This window comes from Lontra canadensis, unplaced genomic scaffold (genome assembly GCF_010015895.1).
Source record: "Lontra canadensis isolate GAN:19392208 unplaced genomic scaffold, GSC_riverotter_1.0 scaffold9, whole genome shotgun sequence".
Classification (NCBI taxonomy): Eukaryota; Metazoa; Chordata; class Mammalia; order Carnivora; family Mustelidae; genus Lontra; species Lontra canadensis.
In genome coordinates, this window is record NW_022631003.1 from 25,632,576 (window position 1) to 25,658,988 (window position 26,413).

At 35.4% G+C, this 26,413-nt stretch overlaps 1 protein-coding gene across 2 annotated transcripts in view; it reads left to right on the forward strand.

Moving 5' to 3' along the window:
• AEBP2 (AE binding protein 2) overlaps positions 1-13,901 on the forward strand; it is a 63,191-nt gene extending 49,290 nt beyond the window's left edge. The window contains exons 5-9 of one of the 2 annotated variants that reach the window (XM_032855112.1): positions 324-448; positions 5,562-5,629; positions 9,193-9,306; positions 11,695-11,721; positions 12,275-13,901. In XM_032855112.1, the coding sequence (XP_032711003.1) occupies positions 324-448; positions 5,562-5,629; positions 9,193-9,306; positions 11,695-11,721; positions 12,275-12,320 (380 nt within the window). In that variant the 3' untranslated portion in view covers positions 12,321-13,901. Of the gene's footprint in view, positions 1-323; positions 449-5,561; positions 5,630-9,192; positions 9,307-9,803; positions 10,100-11,694; positions 11,722-12,274 lie in introns of those variants that run through there. The other variant, XM_032855113.1, reaches the window with a different exon arrangement.
• The last annotated feature ends 12,512 nt before the right edge of the window (positions 13,902-26,413 follow it).

The following is a 26,413-nucleotide window of genomic DNA, read 5'->3' on the forward strand; positions in this document are numbered from 1 at the left end:
AAAACATAAAATTGTGTGGAAAAGATAGTAACCGCAGTGTGGAATCATGAGGCCTAATGTTAGAACTTCACACACCAATGGGCATAGTTAACCCACATTCACTCATTAGTTGGAAGTCTGCTTTTGTGTATGCTTCTTGTCAACTAGACCCCAGGTTCTGAAAGCAAAGTAAATTTTTTTATTTAAGCACTGGATAGATATTTATGTTAATTGTTTCAGTCCTTCTTAGCATTACATATTTTTGTGGAAAATGGATTATTTGGCTGCTTGGCATATTGTTATATTTTTCTAAATATTCTTTACCTTTTTGTATTGACTTTTAGCACGACCACATGATTTCTTCGATGCACAAACACTGGATGCGATAAGACATCGAGCCATATGCTTTAACCTCTCAGCTCACATAGAAAGTTTAGGGAAGGGACACAGTGTTGTTTTTCATAGTACTGTAAGTATTTGTTACTGTTTTTTAAAATTATTTATGTAGGTTTGCAAGAACATGTATTTTGACTTTTCACAACCATTTCTAAACTGCTCAAAATCTAATAATTATATTTTAACAAAATCATAAAAAGTTCTGCTTTATCAGTATTTTGAAAATTACATGTATTGTTGGTTATAAAGCAAATTTAGTTAACTCTTAAGCAACATGGGTTTGAACTGCAGGGGTCCACTTAACAGATTTTTAAAAATAAATATATTAAAGTAATGTAAATATTTTCTTCCATATGATTTTCTTAATTTTTTTCCTGGTTTATTGTAAGAATATAGTATATAACAATTTGTATATAATACATAGTATATAATACATATAATATATAAAATATATGTTAATTATATTATTGGTAAAGCTTCTGATCAGTGGTAGACTGTTGTAAAGTTTTTGGGAGTCAAAAGTTAAATGTGGGTTTTCGATAGTGTGGGTGGTTGGCAGCCCTAACCTCTGCATTGTTCAAGAGTCAACTGTATTTCCCACAATTCAACATTTTGATGATTAAATTGAATATTTTGGCCTTTAATTTGAGCTATTTAGGAATATTGGGGTGACATTTGGGCTTCTTGGCATTTGAAGATCAGGCTCTAACCTCAAACTAGCTGTCTTTTCTGGTTTCCTCATTTCTAAAATTAGAATATTAGACTCTTTAACTCATAGCCATAAGTGCTTACATGCTCCTCCCTCACCTGCCAAAACACTTCTAAACTTGGAATTAAACAGAAGTAAGATAATGGCCATCAAATTAAAGATTTGTGAAGGAGGGAGTTTTTTATTTTATTTTGCTGATATATCCCAAGTTTCTGTCATTGTGCCTTGACACATAGTAGGCAGTCTGTATATTTATTTGAATGACTATGTTCAGTAAATGAAAAGTGTCAACTTTGAAAAAGCAATAAATGCTTTATTTTTGGTTAGCAAAGAGGTAACAAAGAGTTGTTCTTTATTCCTATGCCTCTTGCCATTTTATTATCCATCATCCTTAAATTGGTGTGTTTTGGTGTAGGTAAGTTAGTAGAGGTAAATTTTAGAGAAGATCTTGGTGATTTGAATCCCTAGAGAAAGGGATTGTTTAATTTTGACTGTTGAAATATAAAATATACTAAATTAAGGTTTAATTTTTTTATATCAATCAGAATCACAGAATTAAATACAAAAAATCAGTTATTATTATTGGTGCAGAAACGTGGTTTTATTATAGCAGGGACAGGATCTGTGGGCAGAAAGAGCTGCCTAAAAAATCAGTATTGACATCAGTTTCCCTACTGGTTTGAATATTTATGTTTCCATCTCCTATAACATTGAGGTTCTGTTGCTTTGCATTTTCACTTTTTCTTCTGTGTATACTTCCAGTGAAAAATTCCCAATTTTGGTTATAATTGCCAGAATTAAGGGCAAGAAATATAAAGATTAGAAAGCAAGGGAACCTTTTCTGAGTTTGCATTTGAGGAAAGGTGCACCATATTTATTATTTTTTAAAGAACATTGGATTAAAAAAAATCAACATTGGAAATATAGTTATCTAAATAAGAATGAAAGGGTTGAAAGGAAAATTGGAGTTTGAGAAGACAAAGTTAAAATGGCTCTGTTGGGAATTCTAATGGGATTCAGCAAGATCAAGGGCTTATTCAGCAGTAATGGTTCAAGTCCTCCTTTGCTGTTGTTTTTGTTTTGTTTTAAAGATTTTATTTATTTATTTGAGAGAGGGAGAGAGAGAGCACAAGTGGCAGATGGGAAGAGGGAGAGGGAGAAACACATTCCTTGCTGAGCAGGGAGCCAGACACAGGGCTCGATCCCAGAACCCTGAAGGCAGATGCTTAACCATCCAAACACCCAGGTGCCCTGAAATCCTCTGAAGTTTGATAACTATAGGTTTATAATTTGGTGGGTCTATAATTGTTCTTTTCTTCAAAGGTCCGTAAGATTGGTCACCAGACCCAAAGTGTGGCATTAGTACTCACTTGTTCATTCACTTAAATATTGAGCACCTACTGTGTACTGATGATACAACAGTGAACAAAACCATTAAAACAAAACAATAAACCATGTCTAGTGGAAGAGACATGATAAACAAGATGAAATAGTAAAATTGTAAAAACTTACAGGAAGTAGGGCTATGAGCCATTCAGTTATTAGGGGGATGAACATCATAGCTAGAGGGAAAAATTAAATACAAGTTGAAAAGTAAGAATATCCCAAGTATGTTTGAAAGTATGCCAAGTACGCAAGAAGGCAGAGAGTCGGAGTTAAGTCAGAGAGATAATAGGGGGAGAATCTTGTTGGACTAAGACTTTGGTTTTTATTCTTTGTGATGGGAAGCTGTTGAAGTTTGAGTAGCCATGGTCTGATGTAATTTTTTTAGTAATTTTTACTGAGGTGTAATAAATATTAATGCACCCATTTAAGGTATAGTTTTATATGAGCTTTGACAGTTCATCTATGAATCCACCACTGCTGCTACAGTTAAGATACAGAACATTCCCATTACTCAGTTGTTTTCTAATGTAAACTCATTGATCTCTTCCCTCTCGTGGGTTTTAATGTGCTTGGGTTTCTGTCTGGAAGACAGAGTGTAGGTCAAGATGGGGAAAAGAGGATCAGTCTTTTTAGTATCTGAGGTGAGAAAAGGCCAGAATAGTTACAGTGGAGATGCTAAGAATTGTTAGATTCTAAATATCTTTTTCAAAGTAGTACTGACCAGAATTATGGGTGGATCATATGTCAGTTTGATAATGAAAGTAAAGGATGACTCTAGTGTTTTTGGCCTGGGCAATTGGGCAAAAGAATGGAGTTGCCATTTAATAGAAAATTTGGAGAGTAGATTGGGGGAGAGGGAAGTGTCAAGATCTTACTTTTTCACACATTCAATAGAGAATCCATTGCATCTTTCACTTAGATTGATGTAAGAGTTTGAACCCAGAGGAGCTGTGTGGCTACATATACAAGTAATACATTTTCAGCATATTAGTGGTATTTAAAGGAATCAGACTAGATATGATCATCTAGGAACTAAATATAAGTAGAGAAGAAGTGTAAAGAATGAGGTTTGGGGCTTATCACTGATTTTAAAGGGCAATAGATCTGATGAAATAATGGCTTAGTAATGAGCAAATATCTCGAATATTAAGTAATAGTGGTGATGATGGTGAATAAGGCTGTATGTTAAAAAATGAAGCACCAGTGTTCACATGCTTTCATTAGAGCAGCTTCTTGCGATGAAATCCTTAGGTTCACCATGGGAAGAGTAGATATCAAAAACATCAAAGAACTAAAAACGGTGATATTAGGAGTCTGGAAAAAAAAATTTTTTTTAATTCACTGTGTCAAAATCATCTGTGAACATGAAAATCAGTTTTTTAGATGTAGAAAATATCTGAGAGGTTTTAAGAACCTGATTTTTATGTTTGTCATACAATAAAAACTAACGATTAAGAGTGATTTGCACCCCAAAGTCACATCAGGGATGCATGAATACTTTGAACTGAGGAAGAGCCTCAAAGGTAGAGTGTAATCGGAGGTGTGCGTTTTCTTGAGGAAAGTGGAAGGAAGAACTATCAGGATGGGAAAAGGTGTACTTCATTGGACACAATAGAAAAGAAGGGAATTAGGTGGACCTCCCAAGTTCCATGACAAGGAAGGAAGTGGTATGTGTTACACAGAATCACTTCTTTTAGTAGGCAGACTATGCAATGATAACTGTAAATTTAAGTTTCCTACAAACCAAATAAGCAATTATAGGAAATAACCATACAGTTTGCAGAAAAATATGTTGTGAGGTACATACTGTGCAGTTGACCTCATTTGTCTTACTTTAATTGAAACGTTTTCTTTCGTGCCTTCTCCAGAAGAGGTCAGCAGAATCCTAGTAACCAGTCAGTTGGCTTGCTGTGGTTGGTTGGTTTGCATTGTTTTCATGTCTTATTTTTTTGTTAGAGGTATTTTGTTTCAGCATCTTCAGATCTGTCGTTGGATTCTTAAATTAATCTCATTGTGCCAGGTCTAGAATTAGAGTACTTAACTATTGGTTTTAAATAATGAGAATAGAAGGTATTTTTATTTTTGTATAAAGTGCTATTTTTGCTTAATTCTAATACATTTTGAGGTGTGTGGCTGTTTGCAGCTTAAATTAGATATTGAGATTTAGATTATGAGAACACTAAGATGCTAATTTTGTTAACATAGAAATTACAAGAGTTATAAAATACAATTTCGGTCGGTTATTTAAGCATTTCCTTGAATTTTCAGAATCTCTTAATGAATGACAAGTATGTTGCCCTTTCTACGTTTTATATAGGTCTTTTTATTCAGGCTGATCCACTATTTAACTTTGATCTGTAGACACAGATTGGCTCACGTTTCACTTATTTATTATTATTTTTTTAATTTTTTTATTTTTTAAAGATTTTATTTATTTATTTGACAGAGACAGAGGTCACAAGTAGGCAGAGAGTCAGGCAGAGAGAGAGGAAGGAAAGCAGGCTCCCTGCTGAGCAGAGAGCCCGATGCGGGGCTCGATCCCAGGACCCTGAGACCATGACCTGAGCCGAAGGCAGAGGCTTTAACCCACTGAGCCACCCAGGTGCCCCTCACGTTTCATTTAAAATAACACAAACCAACCAGCAAACGGAAACATCCAAGCAAACAACAAATATCTTAGTCATAAATTAAAGACTTTTCCTATCTCAGCTGTTGTTATTTTTTCTTTACTCTTTTATTTGTTCTTTAAATATTTCAACCAATAACGAATTTTTCGTTGGCAATCTAGCTAATATTCAGACTTTAATAGATAGTAAAATAAATAGCATTTTCAGGCCCTTAATAAAGTTAACATTGTGTTAGTATTTGCAATGCAAAACTTCTTCAGCTCCTTTTTTCTCTTTTTCTTTTGTGAAAGTACATTATCAAAGGTGAAGCATCTCAAAGCAGGTCAGAACAAAATATTGTAGTAATATCTGGTCTAGGATATGAACTTAGAAAAATCTTAATTAGAATCAGAAGTGCTTTTTATTGATATATTAAAACAATGTTCTACAAATCATTTTTATGATCTCTTTTATATCATTACTAGGTAATAGCTAAGAGAAAAGAGGATTCTGGAAAGATCAAACTTTTGCTTCATTGGATGCCTGAAGACATGTAAGTATTTGGAATACTATGTATAATGAATAGACTCTTATTTTTATTAAAATCTTATACTAAAAAATTTGGATTTGAATATTATAAAAGAATTACAGAAATTAAACTGCAAAACATTTTGACTTGTCCGTATTAAAAAAATAATCTGTGAAAGCTCTTACAGTACCTGCGTCAAGGTATAACTTTACAACTAGCTTTTTTACTATTTTTAATAAAAGTTGTTATAGCAGTTTTTAGTCGTTTTTAGGATGTGATCATTTTTAGCATTTTTCAGTGACCCTTAGGTATTATGCAGGCAGCCTTAATTGTGGTTTTGTTTGAATCATTTATTTAAAAAATTTCTGAGTAATTTCTAGCACACAATGATATTTTATAGAAAAATCATTTGGCTAGTTTTCTAGCAGCACTGTGTTTTTCTGACCCAGATGCTCCTTAATTAGACTTTTCTTTCCCTCTCTCCCTTTCTTCCTTTTTCTTCCTGGTACTCATTCCCTCCCTCTCCCTTTCCTTCTTTCTTTTCTTTTCTTTTTTTTTCCTTTCCTTTTCCTTCCTTCCTTCCTTCCTTCCTTCCTTCCTTCCTTCCTTCCTTCCTTCCTCTTTCTGATTTTATTTATTTAACAGAGAACACAAGGAGGGGGAGGGGCAGAGGGCAAGAGAGAAGGAGGCTCCCTACTGAGCAGAGTGCCTGATGGTGGGGCTCCATCCCAGGGTCCTGAGATCATGACCTGAGCTGAAGACAGACGCTTAACAAACTGAGCCACCCAGGCGCCCCTTAATTAGACATTTCATGTTTAATTTTTTTTATCTTTTCATTAATTTTTTTTTTCTTGTTAGAAAAGGTAATGAAAGTGTATTTTTTTTTGTTTTCTTGTTAGAAAAGGTAATGAAAGTGTATCTTAGAAATTTTGGATAGAATAAAAATTTCCAAGAATAGAATAAATTTTTTTAATTAACATAAATGTATTATTAGCCCCAGGGGTACGGATCTGTGACTCACCAGGTTTACACAGTTCACAGCATTCCCCATAGCACATACCCTCCCCAATGTCCATAACCCCACCACCCTCTCCCTAGCCCCCCAACCCTCAGTTTGTTTTGTGAGATTAAGAGTCACTTATGGTTTGTCTCCCTCCCAATCCCATCTTGTTTCATTTATTCTTCTCCTACCCCCCAAACCCCCCATATTGCATCTCCACTTCCTCATATCAGGGAGATCATGATAGTTGTCTTTCTCCGATTGACTTATTTCAGTAAGCATAATACCCTCTAATTCCATCCTCGTCATCGCAAATGGCCAGATTTCATTTCTTTTGATGGCTGCATAGTAAGGATAGAATAAATTTAAGAGGATGGAATCTCATTGTGTATACTTGGTTTTTCATAAATCATTAGTATGTGGTTAACATTTGTCTTTGTTATTAAATATTTTTCTATAATGTTTCTCATTCTAAGGAGATGTTAATGAATGTGCTGTGAATTAAGAGGTTTTTTTTTAAGATTTTATTTATTTATTTGACAGAGATCACAAGTAGGCAGAGAGGCAGGCAGGGAGAAAGGGGGGGTTGCTTACTGTTTTTTTTAATCATTTTTCTTAATGTTATGTTAGTCACCATACGTACATCATTGGTTTTTGATGTAGTGTTCCAAGATTCATTGTTTGTGTATAACCCAGTGCTCTATGCAATCTGTGCCCTCCTTAATACCCATTGCCCTCTTTTTTTTTTTTTTTTTTAAAAAGCGGAGGGAGAGAGACTGGGGGGTGGGAGGAGGGGCAGAGGGAGAGAGAGAATGGAGCCCATTGTGGGGCTTGATCTCACAACACTGAGATCATGACCTGAGCCGAAATCAAGGGTCAGATGCTTAACGGGCTGAGTTACCCGTGTCCCATGAATTAAGAGTTCTTAAATAGATTTTGGAGTTTACAATACATGCTAGCATATTGGTAAAGAAATCTAGCTTTTTAAAAAACCCTGTGCCTATTAACTGCCATTAATGTAGAACATATTTTCCACCACCTTCCCCTGGCTCCATCCAGGTTTTGTGGAAATGCTACTGTAAAATATTTTTGAAATGGCTTTGTCAAATTTATTTAATGGGCTCTTTTTTAGCTGAAACATTGAAAGTTACCCATTTTTCTCTATTATTAAAAGCTATTAAAATCAGTACACAAACTGCAAAATGTTATAGTTTTTGATACACATTGCCTTTCTGAAAGTTTGTGCCAATTATAATCCCACCTGTTACATTAGAGAACTTATTTCTCTGGCTTATTATTAATACATCAATTATTATCCTTTTACATTTTGTATTTCTATAATTACATGTAAGATCATTTTTAAACTTTTTAATCTTTGGTGAATTGTTGGTTTGTGTCCTTTGTCTCCCCTGTTCCTTTTTCCCCAGTGAATATTCACCTGTTTCATACTGATTTGTAAGAGCTCTTTTTATATTAAGGTTATAAACATAGTTTAAGATAAATTAAAATATATGTGTATTCTTAGTATTCTGGAAATTGATCAGTCCAAGTATCTGAATGCTTTTATTTGAACTTCCCGATAGGATTAGATTTCTTTGAATTCAGGATTTGATCACATGTGCATTTTTTTACATGGGGTTTGATCTAGTGGAGTGTTTACTTATTTAGTCATTAAAAAACTTGGTGTCACCATGAGGAATATAGTCAATAATAGTGTAATGTGATACGGTAACAGAATAATGTCTAAAATTGTTGAATTACTATGCGTTGGAAGTCAACTGTACCTCAGTAAAAAAAAAAAAATTGTCAAAATGTCATCAAGTCAAGCTCAAATATGAATTTAGTTAGTAAATTAACATTTTTTTTTTTTTTAAGATTTTATCCATTTATCTGACAGAGAGAGAGAGATCACAGTAGGCAGAGAGGCAGCAGAGAGGCAGGCAGAGAGAGAGAGGAGGAAGCAGGCTCCCCGCCGAGCAGGGAGCCCGATGTGGGGCTCGATCCCAGGACTCTGGGATCATGACCTGAGCCGAAGGCAGAGGCTTAACCCACTGAGTCACCCAGGCGCCCCATAGTTAGTAAATTAAAAGACAGTGTTTTATAATGCATGTTTCTGAGTTTGATATGGCTTTACCACCAAAAATTCCTAACTCATTCTCAAATTCATGCCTGAAATTTCACTGCCATTTTTTAGCTGAGACTCTGCATCCTTGCTGTTCCTTGCTCCTGAAAAGCTTGTTAACCTAGGTGACTCAGTCACACTAGCAGAAAAGTCTGGCTAATGTAAGGTCATATGAAGAATAAGCTTTAAGGGGCGCCTGGGTGGCTTAGTGGGTTAAGCCTCTGCCTTCGACTCAGGTCATGGTCTCAGCGTCCTGGGATCGAGCCCCGCATCAGGCTTTCTGCTCAGCAGGGAGTCTGCTTCCTCCTTTCTCTCTGCCTACTCGTGATCTCTCTCTCTCTCTGTCAAATAAATAAATAAAATCCTTAAAAAAAAAAAAAAAAAGGAAACCCCTAGTTTCCCAGAAAAAAAAAAAGAATAAGCTTTAAGATTAATGTTATTTCATGCTTGTTTTTTAATTCGTAGTCTGCCTGATGTGTGGGTGAATGAAAGTGAACGACATCAATTAAAAACTAAAGTAGTTCATTTATCAAAGCTACCCAAAGATACTGCCTTGCTTTTGGATCCAAACATATACAGGTAATTTAATTCTTGATTTGATGTTTTACTTTTGAATTGTAATCTTAAATCTCTCTAAATTTTGGATATAAGGTTAAGACTTATTTTTAAGTACTAAATTTCAGTACCAAGCATAGTTTGCTTTCTGGAGCTTTGTATATGGAAATTCCATTATATAAACATTTATAAATTTTAGGATCCAGAAAGATAATATTTTGGTAAAGTTTATATGCCAGTTTAATTCCAGATTTATCTTATGTAGCTTAGATTGTAATATATATAGTATTTCGAAAATAAGTGCCTTTTATTTAAGTATGTAATTCTTTTTATGATACCAGTCTTTTGTGGGTCTGGGAATATATCTCATGTGGCCTAAAATACCATAAATAGTTGAATTTTTAAACTTATACTCCACCCAAATTTTTTAGGAGAACAGTTTAAATATTGTTGTGTTTGTTTTTAAGAGGTAGCTCAGTGTTCACATTGCTAATAATTTTCTGATCTGACCTTTGTTTTAGTGTGCTGTGCTTATGAAGGTATAGGGGGGGAAGGAGAAGAGACCAACATTTCTGACTATGTGCTGAGTCACTTTGCTAGGTGCTTTACATACACTTCATCCTCACAGCAGCCTGTGAAGTAGGTGTTACTATCTCTGTTTTACAGATTGGAAAACTGAGGCAAGAGTTTAAATAGCTTGCCCAAGGTTACACAGATAGTATGTGACTGAACTCTCCTTACTGCCTCCATCCAAATGACATATACTAGGGTAATTCAGAAAGTGGTGAAAATGCTTAAGAAGCACTCTTCATGAGCAAACTTGTGTGTTTTTAAAATCAGTTTTAATTTGATATGTATTTTGCATAGAAATAGGTTGAATAAATAGCATATAATAATTGATAACACCAAATGTGAATTTTAGTTATCATTAAAGAGACTGTGTCCTATGCCAAATTCTGAAGCAATTAAACACTTTGAAGGTTCTGTTAATTCTATGACTCAATTTTTTGGAATGTTATTCAGTATAATAGGATTTCTTATAATTGGAGATATCTTTGGAGAATGAAATTCTAACATAATGGTCCTTGCCATGTGGAAACACTGAGACTCTTGAGTTTTCCCTACTCCCCCCAAATTTATTTTAAACATCTGATGAAGGTGCTAATAAGTACCATCAAAACTTGTTTTTTGTGATGGACTGTGTTATCAAGAGATTAGCATAATAAATAGTGAAATTACCTTAAAGGAGAAGATTGAAGGAAATCCACTACCAAAAATGTGGGAAAGTCACGATTTACCTTTCTCTTTATAAGAAAAATAATTGAATATTCTTTATTTACTGGTACTTAATTTAGGGTTTATTTCTGCTTACTCTTTGAAGGGAGTAATTAAAATTAGCATTCTAAAAGAGTGATATTTTGGGAAAGCTACCCTGCTATTAGAACTGGTTGTAAACATCCCTTATGCAGAGGGTTGGCAAAGGGGCATGAATCTTAATTACAAGATTCAGACTAACTTCTGTGTTTCTGCCCTATGTTCTACTTGCCCCTCTCTAAGGGTCTTCCTTTTTCACAGACCAGCTTATTTTTGTAATTCTTGTGTATACTGTAAGCAAATTAGATATTTTAGTGATTATTTTTAGGGACTTAAAAAATTCAGGTGCAGAACTACTGTCCAAAAGAGCATAGGAATTGCACTGCATGTTCTCAAAAGTGTACATCTGCAGTTCTTACTGATTTCATTTTTGGGTAATGAACATGTTCTTAAGACATGTTAAATGCATCTGTGGAGTTACTTTTCTTTAACTGTATTTTACCCCCCACCCCTAACCCCTACCCATTCTTAACATTTAATTTTGAGTCTAAACTTTCATGCTTCTCCTGTTCTGGAAATTAGCATTAAGTCTTTCCTAAAGTGGTACAGATTAATAGAACTGGCTACATCTGCTGTGATGTAACATGTGAGCAAGGGCTGGATTTGGATTTGGAAAACTTGTGAAATTAAGTAAAAAAGCAATTGTTCTAACTTCTTTTAGGAGACTTATCTTGTGGCTTATTCACATCTCAAAATGAAAGCATGATAAACCTTCTAAAAATATACTCAAAATGAAACTAGAAAGAACATTTACTTAAGATTTAAGCATCAGTTTTAAAGTTCTCTTTGGTTAACATGCATGTGTTAAGCGTGAAAATCTCTTTTAGAATCAGATTACTTAAAAGATTTATTAAAAAGCTGTATTATGTAACTGAGTTTGCAATTATTAAAGTATGAATGCTTTGGAAATAAATTTTAATGATCAATGATTATCACATTGCCTATATCTTATTTAATGTTTTTAATGTCTCTTTTGAAATACTTAATGTGTTTTTGATTCAGTCGAATAAATTAATATTCTTTTTTCTCTTTTTCTAGAACAATGCCGCAGAAGAGGTTGAAGAGGTAAAAAATAAATAAATACATAAAAAGCAAACAAGCGGGGACACCTGCAGTCTTAGTCACTGACAATGGGTTTAGTAAAAGTTGCACATTAGAGTCAACCCCTTTCCTTTTTTTTTTTTTTTCTTAAATCCAGTATTTAGAATAATATTTATGCTTAGTGTAAACATTCTGTGAATGAAGTAGGCTCTTCTGTGGAATATATTAATATATTACTGTATATCCACATTTTCATGGAATGGTACTGTGGGAGACTGAGCAAACACTCTTCTGGCAACTTAGTGGAACAGCTTCTTAAAGGCTTTGCATGCTTGCTGCTTTAAGCTGCTTTTTTTCCCCCCCTTTAGTGATTACAGTAGTTTATATTGGAAAGAAAACAATTACAACATGTGCCCTTAAAAATACCAAAAGCACTGTAAGGATATTTGTCTTGACAGTGTCTATTGATTTGAAGTCATATTAGGAAATATTTTGATAATGAAAATTATCAAGAGATAATTTACCTTTCGATTATGATAAATAGATGTGATTGGTTGCCATTTGTGTTCTTTTGCAGAACTCTGATAAGAAAAGTGTTCAATTTGTATTTAAGCAAACAGTGAACGACATTTGCAATCAACTAAAAATTCGTCTATCGAATTAGGGCTGAAAATTTCTGTTAAAGAGTGTTGCAGTATGTCTGGTGGCTCCCTTTTCAGGACTAGGGTTTTCTCATGGAGTACAGTATGTTAATATTTACCTTATATAACTAATCTGTTAACGGTTTTTGAAAAACCTCTATTTCCAATTATTTGAATAATCCTCATATTTTCATTTTAACCTATATAAGCCTCTAATTTTTTTTTTCTGAGGAAAGCATTTGGTTTATGAGTTGTTTTTTTCTTAACATAAGAAAAATTGTATTTTTTTTTTTTTTTTTAAGTATTTCAAACTGAATCCTTTATGCACCAAAGTTGGTTTTGAAAAGGAAAATAAAATCACTTTCTTGCTTGGTAAGCAAGAAGCCATATGGATTTTTTTTAACTTACAGAAATGGAAATATGTGTAACTTGTTAGTATTGTATCAAACAAATGTTGCATAGAGATAATAGAACATTGCTTGTAAATAATTCAGCAGATTTGTAATATATTTTTATATTATGAAATGTACTGTAGATGTTTTTCTAGAGGCATGAAAGTTAAATGTATATATTATGGGTAGAAATAATATTGAAGGATATTGTAATTCACTAGTGCTGCCAGAGGAATTGTTAATAAAGCACCTTCTTTAACAATAAATGTCTTTGCAGACTTAAGGGACTATGTACTACTGTTAATATCTATAAGAACAAAACACATTGAACATCCTTCCAGAAAGTCTTTTGAGGGAGGACCTATACCCATAATAGAATTATGGCACTCATTTCTGACAGTGACCGTGAAATCAATTATTTCCTTACTGTTGGAAGGACATATTGTAAAGTATATGTGGTTATATGCAGTCAAACTGCAGAAAATACTCCTGATTGAGGAGTTTTCACTTTACTACAGTGATATAAAAACCAGCAGTTTTTACACTAAATTTTTTAAAGAAAAGAATAGACAAAAATATAGAATTAAGCCTTTGGTTCCAAAATGGGAAAGGTTCCATGATACATAAATCATTTCTCATTTACTTTAAAAAAATTTTAAAAATAATAAAAATTATGGGAGACTTTATTCGTTAACAGTGGGGTAAAGAGCTATATACATGAAATGAGTCATATAAAATTAAATGAAGTGCAAATAAAAGCACTGCTACTATAAGACGTTCTGGAATGGTTGTTTAATAAGGGTATTATCCGTTTGATCTGTAGCAAATGTGATTTTATTTTTGAAAAGAAGAGAAAAGCAGTGTGTTTTACTTTTTTTTTTGTTCTCTTTTGCTTAAGCACTTCATCATTTGCTTTATTCTGTATCTACGAAGTAATCTGCAATCTTCTTTGTTATTTTAAAATTTTGATTTGTTATAAAATTGCCAAATAGAAGTGTTTCAGATATATAGTTTGTACCTGTATTTTTTATTTTATTGCCTCATGTTCTTGTAAGTCATTCTTAATTGACCGATGATTGTAGACCTTGCCTGAGTATTTTTTCTAATAAAACAAAAGCAAATCACATTTAGCTTCAAAATTGTAACAATTCAATTAAATTTTAAAACGACATCTGAAATATACATCTCATATTTTCTTGAAGGGTACAACAAATAAGTTTTTTCATTGTTTGAAAATATTTAGATGTCAAAACCAAATTTCATGGTTATGGATTAGCTAGCCTCTGAGTACTTAATTACTCATGGTACTTTGCTGCTTATCTGACTTTGGTCCGATACTATCTATACTAAAACACCAAAAGGAATATGGAATTAAAATGAAATAGTTTTATAACTTGTATATATACATGTATACAGACATGCAATTAAGATTGGGAAATAAGTGTGAACATTTTAACCAAAAATAGTTTATTTAGTGATGTTTACCATTTATATTGTTCCTCCTAATCCCCATATATGACATATTTGGAATATGGCACCTGAAATTATCAGAATCCATTGTATGGTTCAGCAGCAGGCAAACTGCCACCCACAGGCATGTATCCGTTCACGTATGTATTGTCTGTGACTGGTTTCTCCCTGTAGTGGCAGAGTTGAGGAGTGAGAACGTAAGGCCTGTAAACCCAAAATACTTAATCTCTGACTTTTTAAGGAAAAATTTGCCAGTTCCTGATATAGTCGATAAAATTTTGGAAAATAAACATAGGCCATGCAAATTAATCTACATTTTAATCTGATATTATTAATTTTGGTACCAAACCAGTACAGTAACTTTTCAGTAAATATTGCTATATATTAGGTACCTGCAACAAATGGTGTTTTTAAAAAAAATTTTACATTGAAATTCTTAATAGTTACCAGCATTTCACCATTTGTGTTTTTGTATCCTTAGGACTAAATGAGAATTGTAAATCAGATTATGTTTAAACCATAAGGCACATCTGCTCTATATAAAAGAATTTTGGAAGTGGAAAATATTGTAAAATTTAAAGTTCTTTATTTTTCTAATAAACTTTTTCCTATATAAATTTTCCCTAAAGTGGACACACATGATTTCTGAATTTCAGATGGAAGGAAATTAAGATGAAGAGTAATTAACTCTCAATACATATTTTAAGATTTGTTTTACTCTGATTGAAAGCATTGATAATTATTTCAGTAAATCTTTGACTGTAAAACTTCTTTCCCTTTCACACCTTAATAAAATGTTTTAAATACACAAGTATTCTTAAAAGGATAGAATTTGCTAGTTATTTAAAACACCTTTTATTTGTTATTTGAATTCTTCTTTTAATAATATATGATTAACAGAGATAAAATTTAAAATGGGAAAATATGGTTGAAGTCTATAAAATAGTTGGTGGGGGCTTTTATATACTTATTATTTTTAAGTCTTTAATACGTTTGAGTAGTTCTCTAAAAGTCAAACACAAATTTTAGGTAGCTTCTCAGTATGATAAACCAATATTTATCTGTCAAACAGAGCCTAGGGTTACAGACCTACAAGGAGATGCTAATAAACATGACAGTCTTTCTTAAGAAAGGCAGTTAAATCCTGTATGTCATTTGAATGTTTTGGAGTTTTGTTTTAAGACTTAAGCAATCTCTATACCCAGCACGGGGCTTGAACTCAACCCTGAGATTAAAGTTGCATGTTGCACTCATCGAGCTAGTCAGGCACCCTGAATGTTTTGGGTTTTTGGTACATTTTGAAAATGAAAAATATTCTTCTAGAAAATGTAGACTATTTCTTAGAAGGATAAAATTTCTTAGAAAATTTCATGCATACTTTTCTTTTTTTAATTCTTAAAGAGTCTGACCTCATGGAGGACTTTATAATTCCAGCACTACAGCTTTATAATTTTTTTTAAAGATTTATTTATTTATTTGTGGGGGGAGGGGTAGGGAGCAGGAGGGAGAGTCTGAAATAGACTCTGTGCTGAATGCAGAGCCAGATACGGGGCTCAATCTCCTGACCCTCATCACCACCCAGATCACATCCTGAGTTGAAACCGAGTCGGACGCCTAACCAACTGCACCAATCAGGCGCCCCAATAGCTTTAATATAAATAAGGGTCTGCGGCATTCTTTTTTTCCCTTTTAGGTTAGAGTATTTTGTCATTTCTAATGGTTATGAACCTCAAGAGCCTTAAAAATGTAATGAAATGCTGTATTTTTATTTTTAATTAAAAAAGACTTAAAATATTGACATAGTCCAATTTATTTTCTGAATCAGGTTTGGATGGTATATAATACATGGTTCTATTACTCTGAAAATTAAAAAGTTATAAGTGGCTACAGCAGGAATTACAAAGCACATTTTTTTTTCTAGGTCAATATTATTTTCACTATACCAAACTGCTTTTTGCAATGTGTGAGAGGAAATAAATGTACATTGTAATACTACTGTAAAGTTGTTTTCAGTGTTTCTGCCACAGCCAGTCCCTAGCATGATACATGGCATGAAATAGTCTGTAAGGTCGTCTGTTTGTTGAAAGGGTGTTACAGGTAAGTACTTGTTGCAGGAACATGTTTTGGAGAATATGTCCATAAAACACTAATAGGATAGAACAACCTGGCTTAAACCACACTGTAATAATATTTATGTACCTTTATTTATGAGCCTATAAAGGGAGATCTACTTCAGTTTGTCTGAACATTCTCAATATGAAGGATTATTGATGTTACTATATTTTTACATATTCAGTTGTAACCCATTTGGGGTTTATTTTTATTAAAAAGGGGCTCAATTTAGTTTTCCATTTTTTATAATACCTCAATTTATGATATGAATAACTTTTTTCATTTAAGCCAACATATAGTAGATACTTAGTTTAATAATTTATCAGTTGCGTATAACAGTGCTATGATTTACATTTTTAAGTAATAACACTACTTTGAAGGAGTTACCCAGTATTTGATTTCTTTATTTAAATGTTTTGTCATGGTCCCAGAGCATTGCCCCCCAAAGAACCTGTTTTCCTTTTCAGTATTTATATGCTTCTGCTAAAGAAAAATCTGTGTGTTACAAATCTTAGGAATTTATTAAGAAATTGCCAAGGACTTACATGTTCCTATTAAAACCCATTTCAGGAATTCATTTATGCATAATACGTCTTGCATAAGATTATTAAATTTGGGGACTTTTTCTGTTTAGTAAAACAGTTTTCTTAGAGACTGTGTAGCAAGGGAATAATAATAGATTGTAAAATGTGGGCATTTACTCTTTGATAGCTGGGCCCAGTGTAAGTAGTTTAGTATAAACATCATCGAGCATTGCAGAATAGGTGTAGGTCAGAAGATTCCTAGGGTAGGTCTTCTTGAATTTCATAAATTAAGGAAACCTAACTGGTTTCTTCTGAGTACTTGAATATTTTCTTAATACCTGCATAATAGCTTTAAAAGAGTGTAGTAAATGTAATAAATGTCATTTTTTATAGAAGTTAAGAAAGCTTATTTAAGTTTCTGTGTATCTCCATGTATGTTCTTCCCTAAATCAACCAAAATACCTGTTTTTCTATTGAAATGTCATTCAGAATAGTCAGCACTTCATTCAGACTTTGTCTTCAACATTGGTGGTATTTAAAAAATATTAATTTTAGTTTCTCTTATTAAAATTATAATTGCCAAAATGAAATTAATATGTAGGAAATAGCGATAAAAGTGAAAATCCTCATTTTCTACTGACCACACATTCCTCGTCTCCAGATAAATCTTTTGTTGAGTCCTTCCCCAACTACTTCTGTGCTTGCTTCTTAAATTGTTACACATTCAGTTCTAGGATTTGGCTTTTACTCAGACCTCTGTAATAGTTCTTTATTCTTTTTTATGGCCAGGTATGATGTGCCATAAATTATCTAGTCATTCCTACTGGTTGACATTGAGATTGTTTACAGATTTGGTGTCATATAATTAATACAGTAGCATCCTTGAAAATATAGTTGGAGAGATTTCTGTAGTGTAGTCTCCTGGGAGGGATGATTAGCTGACTTAAAAAGAGTGAGTTGTGTGTCTATTTTAAGTTTTGGTATTGCCAAAGTTTTGGTGTGCTGCAAACATAAACTATCGACTGGGTATGAATGTGTTTTTCCCTGCACTGTACCAGTACTTAAATATCAACCTTTAAATTTTAATCAGTCTAAGTGGAAAAGTGGGTTATGAGAATTGCCTGGGTTGATTCTCAGTTCAATTGAAAACTGGCTTTGTGGTTTGGGGAAGTTGAACTCCTTTTGTCTTTTTTTTTTTTTTTTTTTAAGATTATTTGACAGACAGCAAGAGAGGGAACACAGCAGGGGGAGTGGGAGAGGGAGAAGCAGGCTTCTCGCCAAGCAGGGAACCTGATGTGGGACTCCATCCCAGCACCCTGGGATCATGACCCAAGCCAAAGGCAGAAGCTTAATGACTGAGACACCCAGGTGCCCATGTTTTTTCATTTGTAAAATGGCATGCTGTGGTCACTTACTTGATACGATTTGTATAGTCCTTGTTTTGATCATGGTTTGAAAGAGTGCAGTCTTAATCTTTGTTTTCTTACTCCTTAAAAAAAAAGATATAATTATTTTAAATAAATTATTGATATTTTGATTAATTAAATTTAATTACTGTATTAATATTAATTAATAATTATTTAATTATGTGAGTGAGTGGGGGGAGGGGCAGAAAGGGGGGGATACAAACAGACTCCCTGCTGAGTGCAGAGCCCAGCATGGGTCTCCATCGCATGCCCCTGAGATCTTGACCTGAGCCAAAATCAAGTCAGAGGCTTGACTGAGCCACCCAGGTACCCCTGTATCTTCTAATCCCTTTAAACCCATTCTAGGCTTGGTCTTATCATTGGAAGAAATCTCATGTAAGTTCCTTCATCTTTCTGATTATTCTTGGGGAATAAAAAGCTCTTCAATCACATGTAATCACACAAATAATCTCATTTTCATCTTGAGTTCAGTATTTTATCTGAGTCAGTTTTAATTGTACAATTAGATGAGTTTTGACAGATGCACATACCCATGAAATCAACAATTAGACAACATTTCCGTTGGCCTCCCAAAGTTTCCTCTGCAGCCCAGGCAGCCAAACACTGAGCTATAGTTTCTTAATGTAGATGGGTTTCCATTTTCTAAAATTTAAATGAATCCTATAGAATGTACTCTATGGTGTTTGGCTATCACGTAGCATAATGATTTTGAAATGGAACAACAAATACGCTAAATATTTACATTTCCTACTTATCTAGTGATCACATTTTTTTTTTAAACATAAAGAATCAATCAGGATTATTTATTTATTTATTTGACAGAGAGGGAATTCACAAGTAGGCAGAGAGGCAGGCAGAGAGAGAGAGGAAGGGAAGCAGGCTCCCACTGAGCAGAGAGCCTGATGTGGGGCTTGATCCCAGGACCCCGGGACCATGACCTGAGCTGAAGGCAGAGGTTTAACCACTGAGCCACCCAGGCACCCCTCTAGTGATCACATTTTTTCTGTGTTTTCTATTTATATATTAAGTAGGTAGTGGGAGCACAAAATTACCTGAACTCTTCTGACTTCAGGTTATTATTCCAGATCATCACTTCAGATTTATTAAGTATGAAAGACTTCAGGGATGTGATTAGGCAGTGTTTAAAGATACCTTTAAGGCAGTTTTTAAAACAGTTATCTGTTTAATTGTAACTTATTGTAAGTTTTTAAGATAGTTGTGTGGCCTAAGATGGAAGTCTTTGGGTATTTATACTGAAGATGTTAGAGCAAGTATTTCTACCAAAGAAATTTGTTGTGCCGTACTAGGGATGTCCTGAAGTTAACTCTTAGTCTTCGAATTTAATAAACTCTTAATGAAACGCAGAATCTTAGAGCCTCTGCGAATTTCAAGGGTCTCTGCCCTGGATGCTAGGGGTTCGGCGATGAACAAAATAAATATTCTTGATCTCATGGAACTTAAAAGTGTGTGGATGGGAGATGATAGACAATATGTAAATGAGTAATATGTACGGAGAGTTGAGGTGGTATAAGTTCTATGAAGGAAAACAAAATGGAGGGAAGGACAGAATTTGTGATGCAAGTTAAGTAGGGTAGCTCATAAGGCCTTATTGAGGGGTTATACTTGAGCAAAGCCTTGTAGGAGCTTTAGTGGGAAGTCATGTAATATCTGGGGAATAAAGCATTCCTGGCAGAGAGAACAGCAAGTATAAAAACCCTTGAGGCAAGATCATTTATTCAAATGTACATTTCGCTTACATTGTCTTAGCATGACTCCAGGCATTGGTGATGCTGTGTTTAACAAGACATTAAAAAACATTAAAAAGTAATTTTATCTTTGCGGAGATGGGAAGCCGTTGGAAGGATTTGAGCAGAGAAGAGTGATGTTCTGAATTTTTTTTTAAAAGATTTTATTTATTTATTGGACAGACAGAGATCACAAGCAGGCAGATAGGCAGAGAGAGAGAGGAGAGAGCCTGGGTGGGGCTCGATCCCAGGACCCTGATGAGATCATGACCTGAGCTGAAGGCAGAGGCTTTAACCCACTGAGCCCCCCCAGGTACGCCTCTGAATTGTTTTTTTTTTTTTTTTAAAGATTTTATTTATTTATTTGACAGACAGAAATCACAAGTAGACAGAGAGAGAGAGGAGGAAGCAGGCTTCCCGCTGAGCAGAGAGCCCCATGCGGGGCTCGATCCCAGGACCCTGAGATCACGACCTGAGCTGAAGGCAGAGGCCTCAACCCACTGAGCCACCCAGGCGCCCCTCTGAATTGTTTTTAAAGAGTCATTCTAATGACTGAAGAATTGACTAAGGGAGCAAAGGCAGAGGCTGGATTAGCATTTAAAAGACTAAGTATAATCTGGAACCAGAATGTGTGGTGGTAACAAGTTGGAACTTGGAAATTCATTGGAGGTAGATTTGCTGAGAGTTCAGATGTGGTATGAGAGTTAAGAATGAGTCCAAGTTATTTTGGCATGATACTGGTTAAGATAGAACTGCCAGCCTCAATAGTTATGGGAATGACTGCAAGTGGACAGGAGAGAGCTGAATTAAGTTCTGAATGGTTTATATTGGGATGCTTATTAGACAGCCAAGGCAGAGGTATCATGAGTTAGAGGAATTTATTTTTTCCTTTAAAAAAAAGGATTTTATTTATTTATGAGAGAGTGTGTGCAGAGGGAGGAGCAGAGGGAGAGGGACAAGGAGACTCAATGCTGAGGGTCGAGCCCAACACAGGGCTTGATCTCAGGACCCTGGGATCATGATCTGAGCTGAAACCAAGAGTCCTAAGCTTGACCCACTGAGCCACCCAGGCGTCCCAACTTAGAGGAATTTATAGTAGAAATGATTTAAGGTAGAAGACCAGTGAATGCAATTTACATACTTTCTTTGAAAATCTAGGTGAAGTTGTTACATTTCACCTCCAGTGAAGAGTTTATAAATTCCTCGAGAGTTGGCTTGAGCAAGAGCAGGACCTGGGCACTTTCCGGACAAGCAGCAAGCTGCAGTAATTCAACCTACCACCTAGTTAGAAACAGATACTTGATATGCTTAACACCTGCCAAATGACGGTAAAGAATGATCCATGGTTCAGGTTGATTGTGATAAAAAACTTAGGTATAGTAAGAACTGCTTATCCTTACATCCCGTGGACCAAAGGGATGTACCAAAGGTAACCCAATTAAATCACTTATTTTTAACGAACATGGAAATATTTCACTTCATTTATTTCCTTTCCTTTCCTTTCATTTCATTTTTTAAGATTTTATTTATTTGAGAGACCAGGAGAGAGAGCATGAGTGGGGGTGGGCAGAGGGAAAGGGAAAAAGCAAGACTCCCTCCTGAGCATGGAGACCAACTCTGGGCTCCATCCCAGGACCCTGGGATCATGCCTTAGCCGAAGGCAGACACTTAACTGACCGAGCCACCCAGGCGCCCCTATTTTATTTTAAAGATTGATTTATTTTAGAGAGAGGGAGAGAAGCAGTCTCCTTGCCACGTGTGGAGCTGGACTTGGGGCTGGATCTCACCACCCTGAAATTGTGACCTGAGCAGAAATTGAGCTGGAGGCTCAGCTGGCAGAGCCATGCAAGCACCCTGGGAACATCTCAGGTTTTATTTTGTATTTCAGCCAGAAATTTTTTTAGAATTGAAATTTAGTTGATAATACAATGTTGCATTAGTTTCAGGTATACAACCTAATGATTCAACAGTTCTGTACATTATAAAATGCTCTATTGTCTAAGCTGTGCTTTTCATCCCTGTGACTTTTTCTTAGACTTATTTCACTTAGTGTAATATTAAGTCCATCCATCTTGCAAAGGACAAGATCTCTTTTTTATGGCTAAGTAATATTCCATTATTCTTACATATAGTGTGTATATATATATATATACATATATATATATATATGAGACACATTTACACATACACACCACAGCTTCATTGATCTACTAATGGACACTTAGGTTGCCTCCATATCTTAGTTATTATAAATAATTCTGCAAGAAACATAGGGATGCACCTATCTTTTTGAATTAGTGGTTTTATTTTCCTTGGGTTAAATGCCTAGCATGGGGATGTACTGGGTCATAGGGTAGTTCTTTTCTTAATTTTTTGAGGAACTTCCATGCCGTTTTCCACAGTGGCTGCACTGTCCCACCAGTAGTGCTCGAGTGTTCCCTTTTCTCTACATCTTCACCAACGCTTGTTATGTTTTGTCTTTTTGATACTAGCCATTATGACTGATGTGAGGTGATAGCTCATTGTGGTTTTGATTTGCATTTCCCTGGTACTTAGTGATACATGAGCACCTTTTCACATGTCTGCTAGTCATCTGTGTATCTTTGGAAAAATTTCTATTCAGATCATCTGCCATTTTTTAATTGGATAATTATTTTTTTAGTTTTGTGAGTTCTTTATATATTTTGGATATTAATCCCTTATTGGATATATCATTTGCAAATAAGTGAATTCTCTAAATCTTTTCCTTAATAATATGGGTTAAGTGGGCATTAATACTACCACTTGGAATAATGGGAATAGTGAACATTTATCAAACACCAAGTGCCATACTCTCTTCTAAATATCTCAGATATATTGACTCATTTAATCCTTAAAATAACTCTGCGAAGTTGGTATCATTCCATTTTATGGTGCAGGAAAGAAGTGCAGAGAGGTTAAATGGTATGTCCAAAATCACATAAATAGTAAATATTTGGAGAAATTTCTTGAAGAATTTGTAAATGGGATCCCAGAGGAAGTGACTTTCAGACTGGACGTAGGATTTGCCAGAGGAAATGGCGTGTTCAAAGAAGACAGAAAACTTAGTACAATCGTGTAAATATTTAGTACCCAACACCTACTTAAAGTACTTTGAGCAGAAATGAATATTTTCTGCTTACACTTCAAGGACTTGAGAGTATGGAGAGGACGGCAATAACAATTTCTGTGTGATGTGAGGTGCCATGTTGGAGCTAGGCCTGGGGTACTGTGGAGGCCCACCGAGCATTTGGCCAGTCCTGGAGCATGAGAGCAGGCAGCAGTCAGGTATCTTTTAGAGCTGATGACCAAGTTAGTGCTGGGAATGGAAGGGGAGACGGAGTGGTTTAGCCTGGGAGGATCTCCATGTGCCACAGCAAGGAACTGCCTGGGGTCAGGGGTCGGGTCTGGTGGTAGTGGTGGGTGAGTGAGGTAGGGAGGACCCCATGCTGAAGACCTTATCTTCATGCATCACAGGCTGGGCTCTCTGAAAGACTGATGGGAGCAATTTAAGGTTACAGAAAGGGAACTGTTGGTCAGATTTGTTTTGGCCACCATGCCTCCTAGTAGATAAGCTGGGCCTGGTGGAGTGGTGATGGGAAGACTTGCCCAAAGGCTACTGTGCTGCCTTGCTGTCCAGAGAGTGGAAGATAAAAGGAGTAAATCATAATTTTCAGAGATGTTTAAGTTTTACTTAAAAGTAATTTTCCAAGATTTGAAAATTACAGAGTTTATTACTGGGAAAGTTAATATCAGGTTTTAGTCAAATTTACTATCCAATTCCAACTTGTTTTGGAGTGAGGTGAGGGAGTAGGATAAGTGTCCTTTTAAGGGTGGCTGGGTGACTCAGTCAGTTAAGCATCTGTCTTCGGTTCAGGTTATGATCTGGGTTTGAGCCCCATGTTGGGCTCCCTGTTCAGCAGGGAATCTGCTTCTCTTTCCCCTCTGCCCCCATCCCTCACAAACTCGAGCTCTGTCTCTCTTGCTCTCACTCACACTCTCTCAAATAAATAAAATCTTAAAAAACAAAGCAAGTGTCCTTTTTGCTCTGTGATGATCTGTACCAATGCATGTTTTGTTTTAAAATGGGATGTAGAAAAGCAATGGAGTAATACAGCATACAGTCCATTACTTATTTTATCTTTGTGAGAAATAAAACACCAAAAATGCCCTTAAAGTCCTTAGAAGTGGTCTTGCCTTATGGTACCTGGGTGGCTCAGTCGGTTGGTGTTCAACTATTGATTTTGGCTCAGGTCATGATCCCAGGGTTGTGAGATCAAGCCCCGTGTCAGGCTTCGCACTCAGTGGGGAGTCTGCTTGAGATTCTCTCCCTCTCTCCCTATGCCCCACTCCTGCCCCAGTGCATGCTCTCGCTCTCTTTCTCAAATAAATAAACAAATCTTTAAAAAAAAAGGTGGTCTTGCCTTCATGATATGTCATATTCAAACTGACAGACAAGTCCCATCTGGATATATTTCCAAATAGGGAAAAATATAACCTCATTACCATGGAACTTAGCCAAAAATTATTTATTTTTTGTGTTCAGCATTAAGGCTTATTTTGTGACATTGTGCAAATCCCTTAGGAACTTAGCAACATAGGGAATATTTCCTAAAATAGAGAATAATATTTAGTATGGAAAAGGTAGTTGACATTTATAGTTATAAGGAAATTTGAACATGAAACAGAAATTCAAAGCAAATTTAGTTAATATCAGATAGTTCAAATTTTATCCTTTTTGCTAGAAAAAAAGGGAAAAAGAAAATGCAGAAGTGAATCATAGCAACAGTGACGTGTGTAGTATGCATTTCCTGTGGGTGGGAATATGGGCCAGTGGGTCAGCCCAGGTGCCATACTGTGAAGATTGAAGGTTGAGATACTTTTAAAATGCTTTTCTAGGATCATTTCATCCATTCCATGGAGAAAATAGAAAACAAATAGTTTATTCTTTACATTTTTATTTCACCTCTTGTTTTATTTGTTTTTTACTTTTTTTTTTTTTTTTTGAAAGAGAGAGCACGTGTGTGCATGTGCGTACAAGTAGGGGAGCAGGCAGAAGGAAAGGGAGAGAGGAATATTAAGTGGTCTCCATGCCTGTCTTAAGCCTGACTCAGAGCTCAATCTCATCACCTGGAGATCATGACCTGAGCTGAAATCAAGAGTCGGACACCTAACTGACTGAGCCACCCAGGTGCCCCTTCCCCTCTTGTTTTAAAGGTTTCATACTATTATGATGAAGCAAGATATTATTTAAAAAACTAGGGTGGCTCAGTCAGTTAAGCGTCTTCCTTCAGCTCAGGTCATGATCCCAGGGCCCTGGGATGGAGTCCAGCACTGGGCTCCCTGCTCAGTGGGGAGGCTGCTTCTTTCTCCACATCTGCTTCCCAGTCCCCCTGCTTTGCACCCTTTCTTCTCTCTCTGACAAATAAATACATAAAATCTTCAAAAAAAAAAAAGAGATAATAAATATAAGATACAGGGAATTTTTTTAAAGATTTTATTTATTTATTTGTGAGAGAGCACAAGCAGGGGAAGTGGCAGGCAGAGGGAGAAGCAGGCTCCCCACCAAGCAAGAAGCCTGATGCGGGACTGATGTGGGACTCGATCCTAGGACCGTGGAATCATGAGCTGAGCCGAAGGCAGATGCTTAGCCGACTGAGTCACCCAGGTGCCCCAAGATATAGGGAAGTAAGGTACAGCTGGGGAGATTTCCACAAAATGCATGCTCTGGAATTGTATATGTTTACTAAAGATTGGCTATAGACTTTTAGCTTTAAGCTAATTTATGAAGCTAGTGTAAAGAGAAAGTTACAAGATGCATAATGTTTATACTCAGTCATTAAGCATTAGAATTGGCTGGACATAGAGCGAGGCAAATTTGCATATCCTTCATATTTAATACTGACAATTAACATATAAAATGCAGGTTTCACTATTTTTGTTTTATAGATGAGTTACTAAGGTAACTTTCCCAGTACTATACAGCCAGCAAGTTGCTGAGCCTGATTCAAAACCCAAAGACCTTAGTACTATGCCTTTTTTTAAGGGCATGTGGGGCAGAGGAAGAGAGAGAGAGAGAATCCTAAGCAGGCTCCACACCCAACACTGAGAGCCTTGAGGTCATGACCTGAGCCGAAATTGGGAGTCAGACGCTTAAGTGACAGAGTCACTCTGGTGCCCAACTACTGTGCTTTTTTGATAAGAGGTTAATAATTTGAATGTATTTGTCAAGGCTATGTTAAAAGCTTTAAGTCAGCATCTCAGAAAGAAAACAATTAGTGTCAAGGATTTTTTTTTTTTCTGATGGGCTCTCTGGTATTTTATGGAATTCCTTGTTACCTTCAGATGCTTTCTTTCTTTTTTTAAGAAGATTTTATTTATTTGACA